This window comes from Protomyctophum parallelum, assembly GCF_964188405.1.
Source record: "Protomyctophum parallelum genome assembly, chromosome: 9".
Lineage (NCBI taxonomy): Eukaryota > Metazoa > Chordata > Actinopteri > Myctophiformes > Myctophidae > Protomyctophum > Protomyctophum parallelum.
The window spans coordinates 32,683,412-32,705,272 of record NC_139706.1 but is presented as its reverse complement, the minus strand read 5'-3'; the positions used below and the strand labels follow the sequence as shown (position 1 = coordinate 32,705,272).

Below are 21,861 nucleotides of genomic sequence, written 5' to 3'. Positions count from 1 at the left end.
CTACTAGTGGATGTGCTCCTTTTTTGGGGATGTAACATGTATTTGCTGGTAGTATTTTTGTATTTGTCAGGACGTTTTATTGGTGTATTCCAGTGGATCTCAACCAGTGTTGGGTGTAACGGCGCTATTAATAACAACGTTATATAAGGAGACTACTTTTATTGGTAGCAATTTAGTAGTTAGTTACTTAGTTACGTTTCCAAAAAAGTTATCCCGTTACTATAATGTGTCCTACATCCTGCATCTACAACATCCTGTAAATTCACTTAAGAAATAAAACTAGTGTTCAAGTAGATTTTATTTTGAAGAGGAAGTATGTTTCGGTTGTAGCCAGCTGCCATAACAGTCAGTTCTTGCCGACACGACAACAAGACAACGAATTATATTCGTTAATAAAGAGAGAGCTGTAAAGGGGATATTGTCTATCGTCAGTATAGTGTATGTCATTCTTGTTTTTAACCATAGGTTAATTAATATGGGCCGTGATGAACAAACATTCAAAAATGGATTTTAATTGTCGGGTAATGGAAAAGAACATATAAATAATCGATTAAATTACTTTTCTCAGAAGGTAATTTGTAACTTAACGAGATTAGTTTTATAGACAGTAATCCAGTAACCTAACGACGTTACTTACAAAAGTAACGATGCCCAACACTGATCTCAACAAATGGAACCATTTGGTTCCATTTGTACTCGTGCTGCAAAGAATTACAGTTAGGGATTGGTGATCTGTTTCATTGTCTAACATGTAAATACTGTTTTTATCCCCATCAATTACTTCTAATTCATCTCTAAGATGCACTTTTATATGTTTTTTCAAAGCACAGTTTATGAGTTTGAGAAATAGATTACACTCAGCAGGATTACTGTCGTTTACAGTTTAATGACAAAATGTGGCGACTGTAAGGCTCTCTAGGCGAGTGAAGAAGCAATCCACGGTATCAAATTGAAGGTCACTTTGAGGAATAGATTGTTAGTCAGGAATATATTCAAAAAGGCATTAATATACACATTTACACGACTTTATATAATCTATAATATTGAGGCAAAGCAATACAGAAATAAATGAAAGAAAGTACATCGGGTTTCAGATTTTTTGCTGAGTGGTTGCATTAATTATTAAAGGGAAACATTATGCTATATATATATATATATATATATATATTATAAAAAATCATTTGCAAAATTAAAAGCATAGCCACAAAAGCCAGTGACCTAATGGAGTGGTTCTTAAACGGTGTGGCCAGACTCTCTGGTGTTCCATGAGACAAGTCCAGGTGTGCCTGGGGATTTTGTGATGACCACACACATTTGCTGTTTACCAGTGGTTCTCAAACCTTTTCATGTCAAGGATCCCCACATAATAAGGCCAGATTGATATACTGTACTGTATATAACTATATATTTGGCCACGGAAACCGATCTGAAAATGTTTTGTGCACATATGAATTATTTTTATATACTATACCAGTACTTTGCGCGCGCTCATTTCCCAGCACAGAGGCAAATTATAAAACATTTGTTTTGCCACTTTTTATCTGCCTATTGTGAGCATGTCATTAGGCAAAAGTTATACATTCATTTATTTATATAATAAAAAAAAGTAAATAGCCGATCTACAAGTTCACAAACATGTCACATTGCCCGTTTGGTTTGAAAACCACTGACCTAATGATTGGTTGTGTGGGTTTTTATTGGAATACTTTAGTAAAGTCGGACTACAATGGCTTTTTCGGTTTTATTTAGACATTTCAGTAGCTGTGCTGCACACGGATGCAGTGATTGAGATAGTGTATGTTTACAAGTGAAAGAGGCGGCCAGCAAAGCATGTTTGTTTGCTACTGCATGGCTTATTTCTAACCTATAATGTTTTCAGATACATATTTTAGCGTGCTGATTACGTTTAAAATGAGTAATGCACTGTCTGGATGTCATCTTGTTCTGTAATCAAATACACATAGGCCTACATGGAAATTTCCCCATTGTTTTGCCATCTATTGTTACAGTAGGCATGCCCATATGATGATCACAGATATGCTCTAAAAGTGTGAAAAAAGTGTTTGACAGTTTTAACACCAATAACACCCAGAGGGCGTGTTACCATTGTGGTCCTACTGTATGTATTCAGTTCATCAAGTGAATTGTGTTATGTTTCTTTTCCAGAGACACTCAGACTAAGCCTTGGCCTGGGTGACGCAGAGTGGATGTTGTAAACGAAGCGAGGAGGCAGCAGCCATCATGGAAGTGAAGGAACGCCGGCCCTACCGCTCGCTCACCGCCCGGCGGGACTCGGAGCGGCGATACACGAGCTCGTCTGCCGACAGTGAGGACGGCAAGGCCAACCAGAAGTCCTACAGCTCCAGCGAGACGCTCAAGGCCTTCGACCAGGACTCCAGGATGGCGTACGGCACCCGCGTCAAAGACATGGTGCATCACGAGGTGGATGAGTTCAGCAGGCAAGGTAAGGAGCAGTGGGAGAAAAACGACTATTTGTTTTTTGAGTGGTGCAACCACTCCTACAACCAGCAATGTCTGTGCCTATGCCTGTGCCTATGTGACTATGCCTGTGCCTATGTGACTACCTATGTGGCCATGAGCACATAGGTAGAGGTTAAACTGCCTCAGGCTGCCGGCGGGGGCAGCTGGGTCTGCTTATTTCCTGTACATATTGAAATATGTAGTGGAGAGCCAGTCTCGAACACGATATAGAATGGAGAGTTACACAGGTAACCCAGGTTCTCTGAGTGGAGATACTGGCTCTCCACGAAAGAGCCGCTCCGAAATTCGAGTCAATCAAGAGTTAATGGAAGTGGCCATGCCCAGATGGGGCTTAAATAGCCCACTGTTTGGCATCAGGGCCGGGCCACCATAGATGATGTGTCTTAAAGAGATATCCACGTCCACTGTCCCGTGGGGTCAGTTCCCGTACATATTGAAATATGTAGTGGAGAGCCAGTCTCTCCACTCAGAGAACCTGGGTTACCCGTGTAACCCTCCGTTATACAATAATGCTAAAAGAATGACACAACCCTCTGCTATTCAGGAACTGGAAAGAAGAACCTGTGTTCCAAGTGGATCCAATGTAGTTATTATTTAGCCACGAGGCTAAATTTAGGCTAAATCACTTATTTTGATATCTCAGAGGAAAATCTACACATCTGTCTTTCTTTCATAATGACCAGAGACGTTGCACAGTGTTTTGTCCCAAATGGTCTTAATTCTGTAACAAGACGAACGAGCAAGACTCAGCGTGTGTGCTCTGTGCTGCGTCCACTCTGAATGTGTAATAATAATGCTAATATTAATATATAATAAAGTGCTGGTCTGGAATTCTCATTTAAGTGTTTCAGTAGCAATTCAAGCGATTCAAGCTTATAGATTGGGTATTCTTGCTGAAGAGAGTTTGTGTAAAGGAAAAAAACGAATGCTTGGGGAGAGGGGGGGTTGGGCAGGGGGGGGGGGGGTTGGGCGGTACCAAGTATATGAGGTTTAAGTGTAGTTAATGTTGATGGTTCTTAATTTGGGTTCCAGTTGAGAGCCACTGACCTACATTAGAGTAATTTAACAGTACACTCTGATGGTTAAAGACCAGACATTAAATGAGACACTGTCACTGTGTAGGGCACCATTAGTAGAGGTGGGTCCATGGATTGGACTTGTTGTCACACACATATTGAAAGCTGGCTGCTTATAAGCCATACACTGTAAAACACTTAAGCCTTCATTCACTGCACGACAAATAGTGAACATTATATTGATCATCAAGATTAGAATGACACGTCAAATAAAATGTCCCGGGCCTCGGCACAGTATATGGCTGCTGTCGGTCAGAAACCTCTCTTCTATGTACTGTCATTTTGTAGCTGCAAAACCAATGAGGGGAGGCAGGAATAAATATGAATACAATTAATATAGTATCATATTTATTGTAATCCTGCCACCCTAATTAAAACCCAGGCACCCCGTTTATCCGGCCGTCTTTGTCCCCCTTCCAGACATAGCATGCCTGTCCAGACATAACGCACTACTTTGCATCCATGCAACTGTCATAATTACTGTACAGTTTGCATTTGCATGAAAAACCCTGTTATTGCGCAACATTTCACAGTGACGCAAATTACATCACATTTTAGGCCACACTCCATTCAACTGTGCGCGTGCGCACACACACACACACACACACACACACACACACACACACACACACACACACACACACACACGGCACAGCATAGTATTGTACAGTACAGTACAGTACAGTACAGTACAGTCTGCTGCAGTACATTATGGTACAGCATGGAACAATACAGTACAGTACGGTATGGTACAGTACAGTATGGTATGGTATGGTACAGAACACTGGCCACCTGGATGGCGTGGCTCGGCGCTAGAGTGAGACCGGCCAACGGCCAGTCAAATTCTAGTAACTTCAATTGGAGACCACTAAACCATTAAAAACTAGAAAAAGTGCCCTTCTGGGCACAGGTCTCCACCAGGTTATCCACAGATCCGTGCAGTTAGAGGTAAAAACACTTTTCGGCCAGTTATAGCGCCACCTTGAGGTTGAGTTGAAATTGTGCATGTGGCATTTTGTCCTCGGCTTAGTGGGAATGTGGGTGCACAATTTCACGGAAATCACGCGATGTGTTCATGATTTGCAGCATTTTGTTTGAAACTGAGCACTCCTGTGAACTTTGGAAGCCAATCTTAACCAATCAGGATGGAGTGTGAGAAATGTGAAAGACCGGTTTGGTTGAATGGCTCTAGAGAGACTGTGTACCAATTTGCGTGATGTTTGGACAAAATCTGTAGGTGTGCTGTGCAAAAACTTGTTTTGCACAAAGCAGCCTCCTGGTGGCGCTATAACAGGCCGTTCTGGAAGGTTTGGGGCAGAGGTTCATCGTTGGCATCCAGGGAGTGTGTGTGCAAAATTTGGCATCGACCGGGTTAACGGTGGCCGAGATTAGCTGCTAACGGACGGACACACACACACACACACACACACACTAGGGCATTAACATAATAATCGAATAGTCGACTAGCAAAACACTAGTCGACACTGTTAATTGACATCCGATTATTCGCTAATATTAATTTTTAATATCTTTTATGATTTCTTTTTTTTTTTTTTTTGCTTTTCTACAGCAGACATGCAGTCATGCAGCTGTGAGCTCGGTTGTTTTGTTGGTAGTTCGCCAACTTCAGTACTAATCCATTCTTGGCTGATTGTTTTCATATCATATACAAGCCTACTGTACGTGGGTTTTGCCGTCACCCTCACTCGTGTAGGTGCGGTGGGCGGCGGTGGCACTAGCAGCATTCAAGACAGATTTTCTTTGGGAAAAGCATATGCGATATGCCTCATAGGCTCATAAGATCAATGGGGACAACTGCAGTGTGTAAATACTTTTACTATTGGTGAGTTTATTACTGTAGTTTGTTCAACAAGTTAGATTGGAGACGTGTCGTCGTCATCCGGTACAGTAAAGTATAGCAGGAGTTCCTCCTCGCTCTGCCCAATATTATCCAGTTTGGTGACAGTCAAACTACAGTAGCTCTTGCCGTGATTTCATGTTTCTTCATGCTTATCCAACAAAAGTCCAGGCGTGCCGCGTGTGGCATTATCAAAAACAAACAGCTATGCCGCACGATCATAGTTCTAATAGTCGCAAAAGACTCGCGATGGAGTTAAGTAGTTGATCATCTGATTCATAGCCTGGCAGCCTGCTAGCTAGCAAACCTCCCCCTAGCTTGTAGCTCCTTCTAAAAACCAAAGGAACTGTTGTTGTAACTTGTTGTTGAACATTTATGGTTGTATGAAAAACATCGCAAGGTTTATTCCTTCGCCTCCTCCCCGCTTCAGTCTCCACTCCAAAACATTGTGAACAACGTAACATGCTATGCTGCTCCGACCGTAGAACGGTCTTGCGCATCAAAAATAGCAGATCTACAAGCTCACAACGCGTCCATCCGTGAGTCATTGTGGACTTGCAACTTTGACTTGAAACAGCTGAGCTAATTTCGGCCAACCAGAGCGGCATTCAGCGTAATCTAGTAAGAGTGGCGACACTCGCGTTGACTCCCACTGTAACAATGGAATGCGGAAGTGCTCATTCTATCTCAATGGGATACAGTTCCAATGTTTGGAACTATAGCCCATAGGTGTCGCCACTCTCTTAGTACTATTCCACACGGCCTGCATTGAGTGCATTCACCGGCTCTGTTTTGCTTCACTCGCTGGCTGTTTCAGAACGCGATGTTTTAATGCTTGATTGGATGGAATAAATATCATATTTTACCGCCGACTAATCGACTATAAATCGATTTTGATGGTAGTCGAGTCGACTATCAAAAATCACGTTTGGTTAATGCCCTAACACACACACACACACACACACGGACGGACGGACGGACGGAGTGCAAAACATACTCTCTCCCCATGCCTTCGGCCTGGTGGAGACAACTACCTGTGCTCAAATTACATAGTAGATGGTCAGTAGATGCTCTGACTGAACAACACGTCACACACGCACGCACCTTCTCTCTCTCACTCTCTCTCTTTCTCTCTCTCTCTCTCTCTCTCACTGTCACTCTCTCTCTCTCTCACACGCACGTACGCACACAGGACTGTGACCGAGCTTCCACTTGAAGAAAGTAATTTCAACTCCAAATCTTCCCCAAGCATCGGGGAAGTGTTGCGATAAAACTTAGAGTCACTCTATGCAATTGCAATCTCCCTCTTGCAGTTGCAAAGTAGAATACTTGTGAATTCTTAACACGTTCTATATGATGTCTAGCATGGTTCAAACTGTGGCTTTTAAAGCACAGTAAAAGTATTAAGTGAGTAAAAGTAGACAACATATCATATACTTGTCTTACTATAAAGAAATCACACTTGTGCGCAGTGAGGGCAGTATTTATATCAGCAAGGTGACATCTTATGCTGTCATTTACTGCCCCGAACAAACATTACAGTCTATAGACTTGGCTAGCAATGGGGAATTTATAATTATAGGCTCTAAACAAACATGAATTGCTTTTGACTGAATATTCCGTCACTTAAAATCCAACCGCTGTCTGCTTCTGATGGAATTCTCTGTCATTTAATGTACTTTATCGATATGAAACTGTCTCGCTGAAAAGCAACATTCAACACTGACCCGGTTGCTAGGCAACACCTTCGTCACCCATAGCACCAGGAGTTTTGCGCACGGCCACATAGAGCTCCCCATAGAGCTCGCATTCAAAGTAGTCTTCCTTGCCTCGTATCTCTGAAACTACGAGCGCTGTCCGTGGTGGTGATGATCCATCCGAGGTTCGGATGTGATTCGTGATTTTTTTATCGCATCACTCCCGACTCCCGTTTCTGGTGAAAGATAAACAGCGTGAGCTACTGCTAACACAAGTAGCTTACTACTATCTTACTATGGAGGTCTGCGAGCAAGTAACCCGAATGTGAAAACATGGTAATCTGCTGTATTCTGCGTGGCACAGCTAACTGGCCTCTGTCGCTACCTTGCGGCAGACAATTAGTTAAAAGTCAATAGACTTTTACATACAACAACATTACAGCAGTGCAAGTACACATGGTGTACACACAGGTGCAACATAACATAACATACAGTACAAATACACAGGACATACACATACAGGTACAGTTAGCTTGCTCCCTTTCTCCTTTGAGGCGAGTGTCTGTGGTGTTTTGGTATACAATGTCGGCATAGATTATTTTCCTCACTTCAAAGGAGAAACAGTTGATGGATGGGTAGAGTGAGCACAGGCTGCCATAGGTTTTTGTTAACGGTTAGATCAATATGGTGTTTTAAATAAAGTTCCAGATCCATCGTGACACAGAGGTATTTGAATGATCAAAGTTGATCAATAAATCGGAGGAGCTTTGGACATTGCGTGAGTGGCCGAACAACATGGCCTATGACATAATTTTGGAAAGCCATGCATTGGAGGGGCTAGCACCCCTAAAAAAAGGTATACTCAATGTCTCTCTACTTTGAGAGAGTGGGGGGAGAAGTCCCTGTGACATACTAGCATCATGGACACACAGGAGATAGGCTTCTGTTTGTTCCCAAGGCGATACATACCAGCATTCTAGCTCAGGTCTCCCGCATGAGAGATTCAAATTATACCAGTGAGCTACAGCGCATACAGATTGGCCAAAATAACGTTCACCAAAAAAGGGAGCGTAAACCTGGCGAAAGCCCAATGGGAGCTTCGTCTTTGTTTGGGAGATAGATGTTTGGTTTCCCATGCAGGAGACCTGGGGTTTGAATGTGAAGCATGGATCACATTGCAGATGTAATTTCTTTCCACCATGTGTTTGTCGCACACTGCAGGAACCGACTTCTCCCTCAGAGACCTTGGCTTTGGCGAGGCCCTCCCATCCCATGTGGCCACATACAGGAGCGACCTGGGAATGCCTCACCGCGAGTATTCGGTGAGCGTCGGGTCAGACGCAGACACAGAGACAGACGGCATCATGTCGCCGGAGCACGCCGTCCGGTTATGGGGCCGCAGCAACACCAAGTCGGGCCGCAGTTCCTGCCTGTCCAGCAGGGCCAACTCCAACTTGACCCTCACCGACACCGAACACGAGAACACGGAGAACGGTAAGGACTATGCAGTGTGGTGCCTTGTCTTGTCTTTTTCAGGATCCTCTGCTAGCTGCTGATATTAAGCATACCGTTTGCTAACATGCTAAACCGTGGCCATCTGTGGTTTATCTAGGAAAGGTTGTGTTTGCTTCTGCAGAGTAACCTGCCATGTCTTCGAGACTATAACAGACAAAGGCTGTGGTGAATTAGGCATAGTATGAATCATATCTTCTCCCTCTCTCTTTCAAATTGCCTTGATGAGTTTTGGAGCCTCGAGATATAACTATTTTATTCTGACAAAAGGTGACAAATTTCATTAAGCATATCTACTGCATATCTACATATCTATTCAGTGGAAACTTAGAGAGAACAGCTTATTATTCAGGCTAGAGGGAAAAACACGTAGCATTGTAGGAGCAACCCTAAGACATGGAAATTGGGGCGTAATACCTTTGCCTCTACTGTACATCAAATACAAAGCAGTCTAGCAGTCTGAGCACTACAGGGATCTCTTTTTGATGGGAGATATAGGCTACCCTATGCGCTCTGATCACAGAATGTTAGCACTGAGTTTGGGAAGAATTTAAGAAAATGAGACCTGTAGCAAACCAAGACTTATGATTTTCACATTTTGTAGTAGAACAGATTCTGTGTTGGGGTAAGGGACTGAGCAGTGATCATAGAGCGCTGGGGGACCCGGTCAACTAAGTATAATAGGGTTCAAGTGTATGTATTTCACAGTATTAACCACATACATACCTTACTTTCTGCATAAATTGAAAACCATGTGGTAAGCTGAAAACAACATTGAGATCTGGCTTGGAACCCAAACCCATTTTGGACACATTTCTGGGTGTTTATGTATAGGCTCGGGGATCGTTTGGTTTTGCCTGAAGGCTGTCGTGAAATGATGACGCAGTGTTGTTGTGCGTCAGTTTGTATTGTGGAGGAGGATTGAATAAACAGAGCTACCGGTGGCATTCCAATGAGACAACTCCTTGACATCTGTCCTTAAAGATAGTCTAAAGCCTGCATATACTTCTAGCTGTGGCCGGCACTACATTGGTGGCAGCGGTGGGAAACATTAGGCGCTACATTAGGACTACAAACAGTAACAATGCATAGTTGCAGTGTTTATCTTTGTCGCGTGGATGTGGCCTCTTGGCAAGGCCTCGGCAGGTGGCTCATGGTGACATCAGTCCTTGGAGAAATGGGGGAGGGGTTGGGGGGGGGGGGGGGGTCGGTAGGTTGGCAGCTTTACTGGCTCCATTGTCATGTGACTTGGTGTTTCTAATTTGGGCCCCAGGGGCCCAATGCAGCATAGAAGGTCACGTCCGCTCTGGGAATATGTCACAATGAGACATGTCAAGTGTATAAGGCCCTGCGTTTAAAGCTCATGTGGACGGAGCAGGGAGAGAAAAAAGCCAGAAAATAATAGCTTTGTTGACGGTATTGTCATTCAAATTGTATAGACCATTGTTAGTGCACAGTCATGATTTTAAGGAATTGTGTTTGAAAGAGGAAATGCTTTTTGAACCGTCGGCTTAGTTTTCCTCAGCCATTCTCTGCTGATAAACTGACCTGCAGTGTAATAATTACTTGGATGCCAAATTTGCTGCTAAACATGAAATGCTTTCGGCAAGAAAAGACAGAACAGTGTTTATGCTAACACAGGCCTTGATCATTTAGCCTCCGCTTTTTATTTTATTTTATATTTCTCCATTTTTTGGATTTGGGGGCTACAAATCGGAGCTCCCCTCTGTTGCAGTCATGCATATTCACTGGCAGATTTACGACACTGTTCCACCCAGCATCATTCAGAGATAGAGGAACTCATCACGGACCCAGCGGCAAAAGATTCTAATTGCCCCTGCAGGCCCCGCAGCTAGAAGAAACACCCCGCCCCACACGCATGCCACGGTGAATAGTTTTGCATTTCAGAGTGTGTCACATTATGTATTAGCTTCTTATTATAACTGACAGAAAGGGCTGTTGGAAGTGGATGACTCGGGCAGAGAACACTGCACCCCGCATCTGCTTGATCGGATCTGAGTGGCAACGGGGACGTGGTTTTGGTTGCCGTTGTGCATAATTAAAGAGGATCTCCCTGGATGGGTGTTTTCAGGGGATGTGTACTTATTGGCACTCACGGCACTGCTCATTTCATGTGCTTCAAGTCTCTCTGGATTAGACCACCAACTGAACTTTGTCGCTGTCGGCCAGAAACGTCTTTATCTCCACATTCTGATCACACTACAGTGTCACACTACAGCATCAAAAGTAGCAGAGTTACAAGCTCAAGCTATTTTAGAAACCTTTTGAAACTGTGACAAGTGAAATGGTTATGTGTCTATGAATATCTAACCGCAGAAAGGTATTAACAAGAGCTTGTGACTAAATACATTGTATCCATTGGAACACGGCTTCCTTTTTCCATTTCCTGAAAAGTAGTGCTTTTGAACATGCAAGCTTAATTTCTGCCCAACAGCGATGGAATGTTAAAACAAGCCACAGTGGGCTAGGCTGTGTCTGTGGAAATACCACCCCCCCCCCCCCCACACACACACACACACACACACACACACACACAATGCCTGTCTTTTTATTCCAGGCGTCCAAGCAGAAAAAGCACTTGCATTCAGCATTTAATTCAGTAATGGCTAATAACATACAATTTATATATGGCAAGTTAATTAAAATCCATCGAGCTGCCTTGGTTGTGTTTGCTTTAATCTCTTTAAATCAACAAACCATTTACTTTTCTGCTTTAATATATTCAAGCCGCTGGGTACTTCTCCCCTCTGCACATGTGACTCCGTTGACCAGGCTGCTAATGCATGCGTGCATGCAAATGAGGAATCGTTTTTGAAACGATAATTTCTCCAGATGTTTCACTGGTGTACTGTACTGCCGTGCCTTTTACAACAGACCTTCAGGGTGCGTGGCACATTGACACCTGGTACGTTTCTGACTCACAACGTGCTATTGTTTCATTCCTTTAACACGAGACTGCGTCTTTAACTCCAGTTCCCTGCCCATGTTTTCACTAACCTTTGAAGAACCATGCATGCCACGATCATTCCGTTTCATGAATATCCTCCTTAAAATATTGTGATCACTTGTAAAAAATATCCCGTGGATAACAAAGATCAAGGAGGAACAGCAGCGCAGGGATGCGGCCATTACGAGCCATATAGACTAACATTGTAACTCAGTCTCCCAGAAGCCCTAGCAAGCCAGTGTGACTCATCGATTTCTATTGAATAAAACATATAAAACAAAAGGCAGGAATACGTAGCGTGTTCCGCACGAAAAGACAATGAGAAAATAGTCGGGAATAGCGTGATCCCCAGGGAATGTGTTAATACATGAAATTGCATTGCCATGCATTGAACATTCTTGTTCTCTCAGTGGCATTTTGGCATTTCTGTGTTTGTGTGTGTGTGTGCGTGGGCAGGTGAGTCTGTGAGCAGGTCTGTGGGAATGTGTGTTTTTCTTCAAATAGGAAGAACAACACATGCAATCTATATTTGTATACGTGTTCATGCTCAGCGGGAGTGCGGGACATTCATGGAATGTGTGTGTGTGTGTGTGTGTGTGTGTGTGTGTGTGTGTGTGTGGGTGTGTGTGGGTGTGTGTGTGTGTGTGTGTGTGTGTGTGTGTGTGTGTGTGTGTGTGTGTGTGTGTGTGTGTGTGTGTGTGTGTGTGTGTGTGTGTGTGTGTGTGTGTGTGTGTGTGTGTGTGTGTGTGTGTGTGTGTGTGTGTGTGTGTGTGTGTCACAGTGGTGCATACGCATGCACCTATCAACCACCACACACACTGCTTCTGGTCCCTCGGGGGGACGTCCCCCGGGGTGTTTCTTCTAGCTGCTGAGTCACAGCTCTCGTCTGTGCATAGGCTGATCAGCACAGCACGCGGCCCAGCCCGCAGGGTGCTGGAGACGGCGCTAGAGCTGTCTGCTTTCTCCCCTGCGGTTTTCAGATGTGTGCTGCCTGCGGTGGTGGGAAAAAGTAAAAATATCAATACTGCAATGTAGAAGTACTCCGTTACAAGTAAAAAGTCTGAAATAGTTTCCTTTTAAAATACCTTTTTGAAATAGTTCAAATAGCCGATCTACAAGCTCACAATGTCTCGATGTAGAACGGCGAGTTGAACTATTTTAAATAGTTTTTCAAAAAATGGCAAATTAGTTTAGGGATAAGGGATAAGGGTGGCGCAAGATGGAGCCCTTGGTGTAGAGAGAAAAAGGAGGAGACCAGGTTCAGACCCCTGGGGGACCCCGGTCAATGAAGTATAACAGGTTTAAGTGGTTCTAACTCTAACCATGAGAAACTGCAGTGCTGCTGCTGATGCGCTGGAAGAACACCAGAGAGGAGCGGTCTCGCTGCTGTTCACGTGTGCCGCGCGCAACCTGCCCAGATTAATAATGCAGCGCCAGGGCCTGCACATGGACTTAGGCCGCTGCGCTCTAGACAAAACGACAAAATGGAATTAGTTCCAGAGAGCTCTCTGTCAGGGCTTTGCTGCACGGCTGCGCACTCGCTCACAGCCAATCGCACCTCGCAGGAGATCTGCACACACTATCGATCGTGGGAGATATATTTAGCTGTACTTTGATCTTGCTCCAACATGGGCTTTGAGGATGTAAGATGGTCCCTTCACGACACGTTAGCGGTCCGATATTACAAGCAAAGCAATCCTATTCGGAGTCATCATTTTTGAAACAATGTATTTTACAAATAGATAGAAAAAACAAACACAAGCAACAACAACAGAATGGACATTATGAGCACAAAAACACAATATAAAACAAGGATAGACAAGATAAACATAGAAAAATAAAACATACATTTAAATCTTAAATTAGTTTACACGACCAAACACGCAGCATTATCAACCGTATCATGTATACTAAATGTATACTAAAACCTGTGTGTGCAGCATTGATAGGTGTGATGTTTCATGTTGGTCTTCTCATGATCCATTTCGGTTTCCATATTATTTCATACTATATTACTGTAGCTTGCTCATTTTGGAGGATATAAGGCATTGGGCAAACGTAGAGATTGTGAAGGAAATATTACAGGGGGAGTTGCTCCACTACCTCTTCATCTTTTTTTTCTTACTTTGCCCCCGTGTCAGCTGACTGCAGCTCACAAGCAACGTGTGAGTTTAGCAGAATGTCCAACTACTATTTAATTGCTTCATTTTTAAAACGGTAATGGACAGTAATTGCCTGTTGGGGTGGATTTAATTTGAGCAGTCGTCATCATGCTAGCGTTTTGCACAGAGACTATAATTATGTTTTCTTACAGTAATACAATTCTTTTGACAGGATCACATTGTGTGGAGTAAGAATGATAATGACATGGTTTTGGCTGTAAGAGGTATACGAGTATAGCACCGTGTTTAATTAAGAATAACTCTGTAGATGTTCTACTTGGGCTCGCTCTATTGAAATAGTGACATAATAGTTTACATGACAGTCGATACTGATCATGAAGTTTAAATACTAACTCTGGTGTGAAATGTGCTACCACTCAAATCTGATTGATGCGCACGTACGCACACACGCAATGTTAATGCCGCGGGCCAATGGGGCATCCATCCCCTGGATGAGTCAATCATGAATGCACGGTCTGCAACATATCACAGTTAAACTCTGCAAACGTTTTAAAAAGGATAGAATTGAAAATCATCTTTGTAACAAAGCTAACCCTAGACAAGGCTGGAATTATCCTGGAAGCTGATGAAAGATTTACAGTAGTTGCTTTTTCATTTTTATCTCTTGAGATGCAACGTGATCTTGCACAACACCAAAATGTCTAATCTAGGAGACTATTTGGAACCCCTTTCCCTCTGATTCCAGAAAGTGCAGTCTCTTGTGATACATTCTAAAGATTGTCAGTGCCTTTAACGTATTGACACTATGTAATCCACTGGACAGAATAGATCTTTCTGTAAGAAAGATAAAAATGCGTCCATTCACTAATGGTTTGGAGAGCCACGTAAAATAAAAGATTTGAAGATGAGTGATGGTATAGTTTCTCAATTCAGTTACAATCCCCCCCCCCCCCCTGCATGATTAAACAGAAGCCATCAATCAGCATTTTAACCTTCAAGGCACGTAGCGGCTAATGTGCTGATGTGATCATGCTTTTAGCTGGGGTAGGAGCATTATGTATTGATGTGCAGTTGTCAGATGAAAGTGGCTAGACTGCATGCCTCGTTTCAGCAATAGGGTTCATCTTCATTGTTAACATGAATCAGTCTGCAGCAGCATTCTTTTATACATAATTTAATGTGAATGTGGGTTGTGTGTTGGTGTGAGATGTTGCTTCAAGGTGTTGTGAGAAAATGTCACATTATGACATATTACACTATGAAATGTAATAAGCTTGCTCCCAGCCAAAAGTGTGAACACACATATTGAGGATGGCTCCAGTTCTTCCCATGCCACCTATATCAGCTGTCATGTGCAATGTGTCAACACTTAGTCACCTTTGAACTGTTGAAAGACGGGGGTTAAGGGCTCTGAGGGTGGAGGGGAGGCTTGGTAACTGGAGTCTTTGAAGGTAGTGCGGTTGGCTGTCTGTAAGGGAATGTGTGGTCCTCTGAGAAATGCTACCTGTACGTCTGCAGCCAAACCAATGACCTAAAGGTTGTGCTGTGTTGGCTATTCTCTGTGAAATGTCTCAGCCGGAGAGTTGATTACTTCAGGCTGCAGCCCAACGGATGCCTGGTTTTGGAGTCTGACGATCATCTCGATTTAGAAGAGTCTTAGACCGCTGATTATCAATGTTTTGTGTGTGTGTGTGTGTGTGTGTGTGTGGGTGTGGGTGTGGGTGTGTGTGTGTGTGTGTGTGTGTGTGTGTGTGTGCGTGCGTGCGTGCGTGCAACATTTTCAGTTGTTTGCATATAATCAGACTTTATGCAAACAAAGAAATTAATTAAAATAACTTAAGTCCTTCACCACTTAAGCTCTATACAGTATTGTTAACCGGAGTCCCTCAGGGCTCTACAGTAGGCTACTAGGGTCTTTTCTGTTTTCTGGGTTGGGAAAGTCTTTGCTGAAAATAGCAGATCGACAAGCCCTGAGCTTGAATAGGAAGAAAGAATAGAAGAGAGATAGACAGAGTGGGCTCCGTGGAGGGGCCTGGTCCACGTCTGGTCCAGGTCGTGCTCTGTGAGGCCGGGTCCACGGTCACACTTCTGATGGGCTCCATGAAGAGGCCTGGTCCACGGTCACACTTCTGATGGGCTCCATGAAGAGGCCTGGTCCACGGTCACACTTCTGATGGGCTCCATGAAGAGGCCTGGTCCACTGTCACACTTCTGATGGGCTCCATGAAGAGGCTTGGTCCACGGTCACACTTCTGACGGGCTCCATGAAGAGGCCTAGTCCACTGTCACACTTCTGATGGTCTCCATGAAGAGGCCTGGTCCACGGTCACACTTCTGATGGTCTCCATGAAGAGGCCTGGTCCACTGTCACACTTCTGATGGTCTCCATGAAGAGGCCTGGTCCACGGTCACACTTCTGATGGGCTCCATGAAGAGGCCTGGTCCACGGTCACACTTCTGATGGGCTACATGAAGAGGCCTGGTCCACGGTCACACTTCTGATGGGCTCCATGAAGAGGCCTGGTCCACTGTCACACTTCTGATGGGCTCCATGAAGAGGCCTGGTCCACGGTCACTAGAGATGTCGCGGAGTTAGAATTTTCCCACCGTTTCCACCGTGCTTCTCAACACCGGTTAAACCGGTAACACCGAATCCAACCACTAGGTGTCCTAATAGACCTGCCTCGCATTGATCCAGAAAGTTTAGAAACAAACTACAACAGCGCTTGCACTTCCAAAGTAATTACTTACGTCGAGGCTTTAGGCAGTATAGGCAGGCACGGTCAAAAAATGCAACTAGACCTGTCACCAAAGCGAAAGTGAAATCTGACACCATGCTTGTGTGTGTTCAGACAGCTCGCTCTGCCTGCTGCAGCCCCGTTAAAGAGCAGATCACTTTTGTTCTCTTCATAATAATAATAATAATACAACCTGTTATCTGACTAAAGTATTGATAACCTGCTTATAAGCACACGGGTGCAACACGAAAATGAACTGAAGTGGTTTTATAGGGTACACGAGAAAATAAATAGTCTAGTATTAAAAATAATAATAAAACGGTGCTATCAGTGTGCAAGTAATGTACTCGGTGGCGTGCCCGCCCACCGGTAACACCGGTATCACCGGACACCGTGACAGGCCTAACGGTCACACTCGGCAGTCAGCCATCCCGTCAATCAGGATGCTGAGTTTAAAATATCCTATAATAACATGTCCAAAACTAGAAAAAGTGGCCCTTGGGGCACAGGTTTCCACCAGGATATGAGCGTTTTTGGAAAGTGGCATTTCTTCACAGAGAAATCAAAGCCTATATTTAGACCAGGTGCTGGATGTCAGGCATCAAGGCAAACATCAAAGAGGAGAAAAAACATCCCCACGCTAGTTTCTAGAGCTCCGAGACTTACTTTATTAAGAGGTAACAATTGCAACGTTTGGACCTACAAGGTCTTCATCAGGCGCAATAGAGGGTATGCGCATGCTTAAAGTGAATGGCACATTGAGTGGCAAAGCAACATGCAAAGTGAGTTTAACATTGTTTAATGTTGTTTAATGCAATCAGATAGGACTTTTCTGTTTGGATGTATGGGCTGTCAAGGCCAGAAAGTAGTTTTTTGCCACTCAGTAGGCGTTCCTGCATAACTTCCTGGTTTGATGATGATGTCACGCGCATACCCTCTATAATTGCCTGGCCCTATACCGATGTCGTCCAAACATCTGCCTGGCTCTACTTCAGATGGCCATTGTTGCAAAGTCTTCGATGACTTCTTCTTTTCATTCCTATTATCTTCTGTTATTGTTGACTCTGGTCATTCAGTATCTAACTAGCTGCCATGCAGACGGATGGCCATTCCTGAGAAAATGACTCCGCTGGCACTCAGTTATTCCTGCCACGGCTGCTGCATTGTGCCATTTGGACTGAAGACGGCTTTAAGTAAACCTCCCCAAAAAATGTAGCAATGTTCCAAATAAGTAGCTGCTGTTAATATACAGAGGTTGCAAAGCAGCGAACTATAATCATCATTATAGAGCATTGATGACAGATTGACGTTAAACAAATACAAATGTGTTGTTTAACCCATTTAGGCCTGACGTCGAAAAATAAAATAAAAAGTCTTCTGAAAGAATATATATTCAAAGATGTGTGCCGCATTTTCACGATTAAAAATAAATAGCAGACCTACAGTACAAGCTTGTAGATGCTATTTTTCAATACCTAAAGTATAACATAATGCTTAGTTAAAACACCAAAAGGGGTTCCCGTCCAGAATGGGTTAAGTCCTATATTGATTGATTGATACAAAGTAATATCAATGTTTTCCATAAACACCATGCACAGTATACTCTTCTAAAACGTATGCTAGTCTTCTGATACCAGACGATGATATAATGATATTTATTTTGCAGTCATATTTTGATTGCTTCAATTAATGTTGCATAACTGTTTTATACTGTACTATACTGTTTACATTATCGCTTTACTAACCTTAGGCTTACATTAACAATTATTAATTGATTATTTTATATATATACAGATCAGTGGTTCTCAAACCTTTTAATTTCAAGGACCGGGTCGACCCCCATAACTCTGAGAGTGTACAAATGGAACCAAATAAACCAATTTGGTTCCATTTGTACACTCTTAAGAGTTGTAAGGGTCCATTTGGAACCCCCTCGAGGAACCCAGATGGTCCCTGGAGCCTGTCCTAGATGTGTTTAAATTGCACACTGGTATCTGATCGGTACTTGGTATGGACCGATACGCAAATCGAAATCGGTATCGGGACAGGAAGCAATGGTATCAGTACATCTCTAGGCGATATTCAACGAGCCACGAGTAGACTGCTGTGCTTGATACAGGAAAGAACCTTCATGTTACAGCTTAAAAAGAACGGACACGGTAATATCGCTGTGCCGCCGGCTGCTGCCACGCCCTCCCGAGGTGGACACGCTGATTTTCTTTTGATACGCGCTCCAACATTTAAGATGCATTTTAATTTCCTCTCGTCCTTTGAACCGCCATCTCCCCGGAGTCCTGCTACCGCTGTACTAGGAACTCGCTCGGAGTGGAGTGAAATCAGACTTCCAATTAAGACGACACATTTCCTGTATTACAGGGGCTGGATTCATTAGGGCATGTTTTACAGCAGTGTGGTAGCACCGCAGGGATGGGGTTTCTCAAAGTGACCTTGGAGGAACAATGACCAAGACTGCATATACAGGGCGTGCACACAAACACACGCACCCACGCATGCAAGCACGTGCACACACAGGCTGGTCACTTGTAATATTGATACAATGGGAAAATGCTTTGATAGAAAAATCTATGAATATATTCAAATATGCACATTAACGGCTCTCTGAGGTCTGCATGCGTCCGATAATTGAATTATAATAAACATTCCCGCCTTTGAACAACAATGTGTTGTTTTCCCCCTAGGATACTGAGGGGAGACTTTGTGTCCTTCATGACACAATACACTCAATAGGGTCAATTACAGTAGCTTCTTTCTGCTGTATAACGTGTTGTGGCCTGAACGCTGTTTTCTATTATTAGAGATATTTCAGATAGCTACATATCTAATTGTGTTTTAATAATAATAATAATATCTCAAATGTATACACCACTAGTACCCAAAGGCGATTTACATGGGGGGCATGGGGAAACAACAAACAAACAAATCAATAAAAATAGTTAGCTGGGGAAAAGCAATATTGAAGAGGCTGGGTTTTGAGGGGCAGTTTTGAAAGATGATATATTTTTTGCTTAAAACGTATGTGGTAACAGATGACTTAAACATTTATGTTTTGGGGAGTTCTTCTAACACCTCCATTTTCTCTAATCAGAATGATGTTGAAGGCATCGGGTTCGTTTTGGACGTGCAGTTTTCATGTGCGTGTTGAGTTGAAATCCACATGCTTCAGTGCACTACTACTGCGGTAGTCAAATCTGACTGACCCGACATCCCACTGAGCCACTTTCATAAAGCAACCCAATTACAACACTCTGCGAAGACTTAGCTTCAGCCAAGCGTACAGTAGATGGAAGTGATTTGTCTGTGCACCGTTCAGTCCATGTGGGGAAGGAAGGGGTGAGGAGAATTCTTTCTTACATTATACTGTAGTTAAAACCTCTAGTCTTAGTGAAACAGACTTACAAAGTTACTCTGAATAACTTTTTTTCAGTCTACACTAAATCTCTCAAAAGAGCCGATCTACTGTGCAAGCTCAAACCGCGTCTCATTGCAATGTTCATTGATTTGATACTTAAAAAAAAACAATATAGTACAGTAGTACGATTATACAATGATGCTAAAAGGATACCACAAAAAGCCCTGAGGGCTTAAGTGTTTCCATTGTGGTCTTCAATTCATCAAGACATTTAAAAGCATTTTTTGGGCTTTGGTTATTAAAGAATAACATATACAACCCCATAGCGTGTCACTTGGTGCCGCACTATGTGCTTGTAGACCTGTTTGTTTTGAAATATCTTGAAAATTGTTGCAAATCTTTGAATATATGTTTTTTAAAGCAAACATTTGTAACTAAAATCTTTGCTTCTGGGGCGTCCCTGGAACAAAATATTTTAGGATGGGGGTCCACGGTTCAGATTGAACCCCAAATGCATGTTGAGCTTGTAGATGGGCTATTTTTGATGGGCGCTAATCCCTCCTATATACAGCTTTTGTCCCCACACGTCTCAATATTTGCCATTGACAATGAAATGAAAAATTAGATCAAATGTCCACCAAATATGACGTAAATTAATGGATAATTTACGTCATATGTGTCTGAGCAAATCGGTATTTTTGTCCTACATAAAGATTAAATGACAATTAGAGATTGTTAGTTTAGAAGGTTAAGAGCGCCCCTCACTTCACACGGGTGTGATTCTTTTCCAAGAGATTTTCAAAATTGCTGAGCTACAAGCTTACAACGCGTTGCACCATGGCTCTTTGGTAGCTTCAAGATTGGAAGAAGGAATGCCAGCCCTCAATGAATGTCCTTTACCTCTGACGAGCTGGCATTCCTTCTTTTAATTGAGTATCTTTGAGCCTTGCACCTACAATAATTCACCCTTCTAAATTGGAGTGTTGCAGGTTTTCTTCTTCGGCAGTCTTTGTTTCTCTAGCTTCAAGATTGAGTCTTGTATTTTAGGTAAAAACTAGGCCTTTTTACTTTGCAACATTTTAGTAATGTTTATATGTGCTCTTTTTTTATATTGTTTTCTGTATGGGAACTACAGGTGGAAAGTAGGCACGTAGGCATGCACGTGCGGCGTGCACACACACGCACACCCCAGTCTGCAAAGCTACACTGTAAGGTTTCATTACTGAAACCCAATGTGGTGTTTTTATTATCCTCACACTTAGTAAAGGCTTTTTGGCTCTCAAGGACAGTGTTGTCCCTGTGAAAAAGGAAGTTCTAAGCTATGCTTGTGGTTCTACACATACACTATTGCAAAGATGTCAATGTAGACCGAGAGACCACAGAAATAGCTCAAATTATAAGATTCAGTATGAAATCCATCCCTTTTTTTTTGAAGGGGAGAATGGACAGTCACTTCACTTCTTTACAAACATTGCAACAAAGCTGGTTAGCAAACTGCCCTCCCACTCTGGGCGTTTTGGTGTAGAGCACATCAAAGCCTTCTACAAAAACCTTGGTGTTTGTAAAGATGATTTCAAAATGGCAATGGTAACAACCGAGGAGGTACTTAAAAAACTGAGTGCCCTCCAACCCCACAAGGCCACTGGCCATGACAATATCCCCTCCAAATTTCTCAGAGACTCAGCCTTTTCCATAGCTCCAGTCATCACCCACATAGTTAACCTCTCCATCAAACAGGGACAGGTCCCCCAAGATTTTAAACTGGCCAAAGTAACCCCCTTGTACAAAAAAGGGAGTAAATTAGAACCCGGCAACTACCGCCCTATTTCTATTCTAAGCTCCATCTCGAAAGTGATGGAAAAAATAGTCTATGAACAGGTTGAAAAGTATCTTGCCACTAAGAAATTGCTGTACGAGTTCCAATCTGGTTTCAGAACATCCCACTCCACTGACACATGCCTCCTCTATTTGAGCGACCACATCAAACACGAGGTGGACGCTGGAAAATACTGCGGCA

General features: G+C 43.1%; 1 protein-coding gene across 2 annotated transcripts in view; it reads left to right on the top strand.

Annotated features, from left to right (window-relative positions):
• The window catches only part of tenm4 (teneurin transmembrane protein 4), a 286,524-nt gene that overhangs the window by 59,981 nt on the left and 204,682 nt on the right, over positions 1–21,861 (top strand). For both annotated transcript variants that reach the window (XM_083772809.1, XM_083772808.1), the window contains exons 2-3: positions 2,167–2,464; positions 8,355–8,627. In XM_083772809.1, coding sequence (XP_083628935.1) covers positions 2,242–2,464; positions 8,355–8,627 — 496 coding nt within the window. In that variant the 5' untranslated portion in view covers positions 2,167–2,241. The remainder of the gene's footprint in view (positions 1–2,166; positions 2,465–8,354; positions 8,628–21,861) is intronic.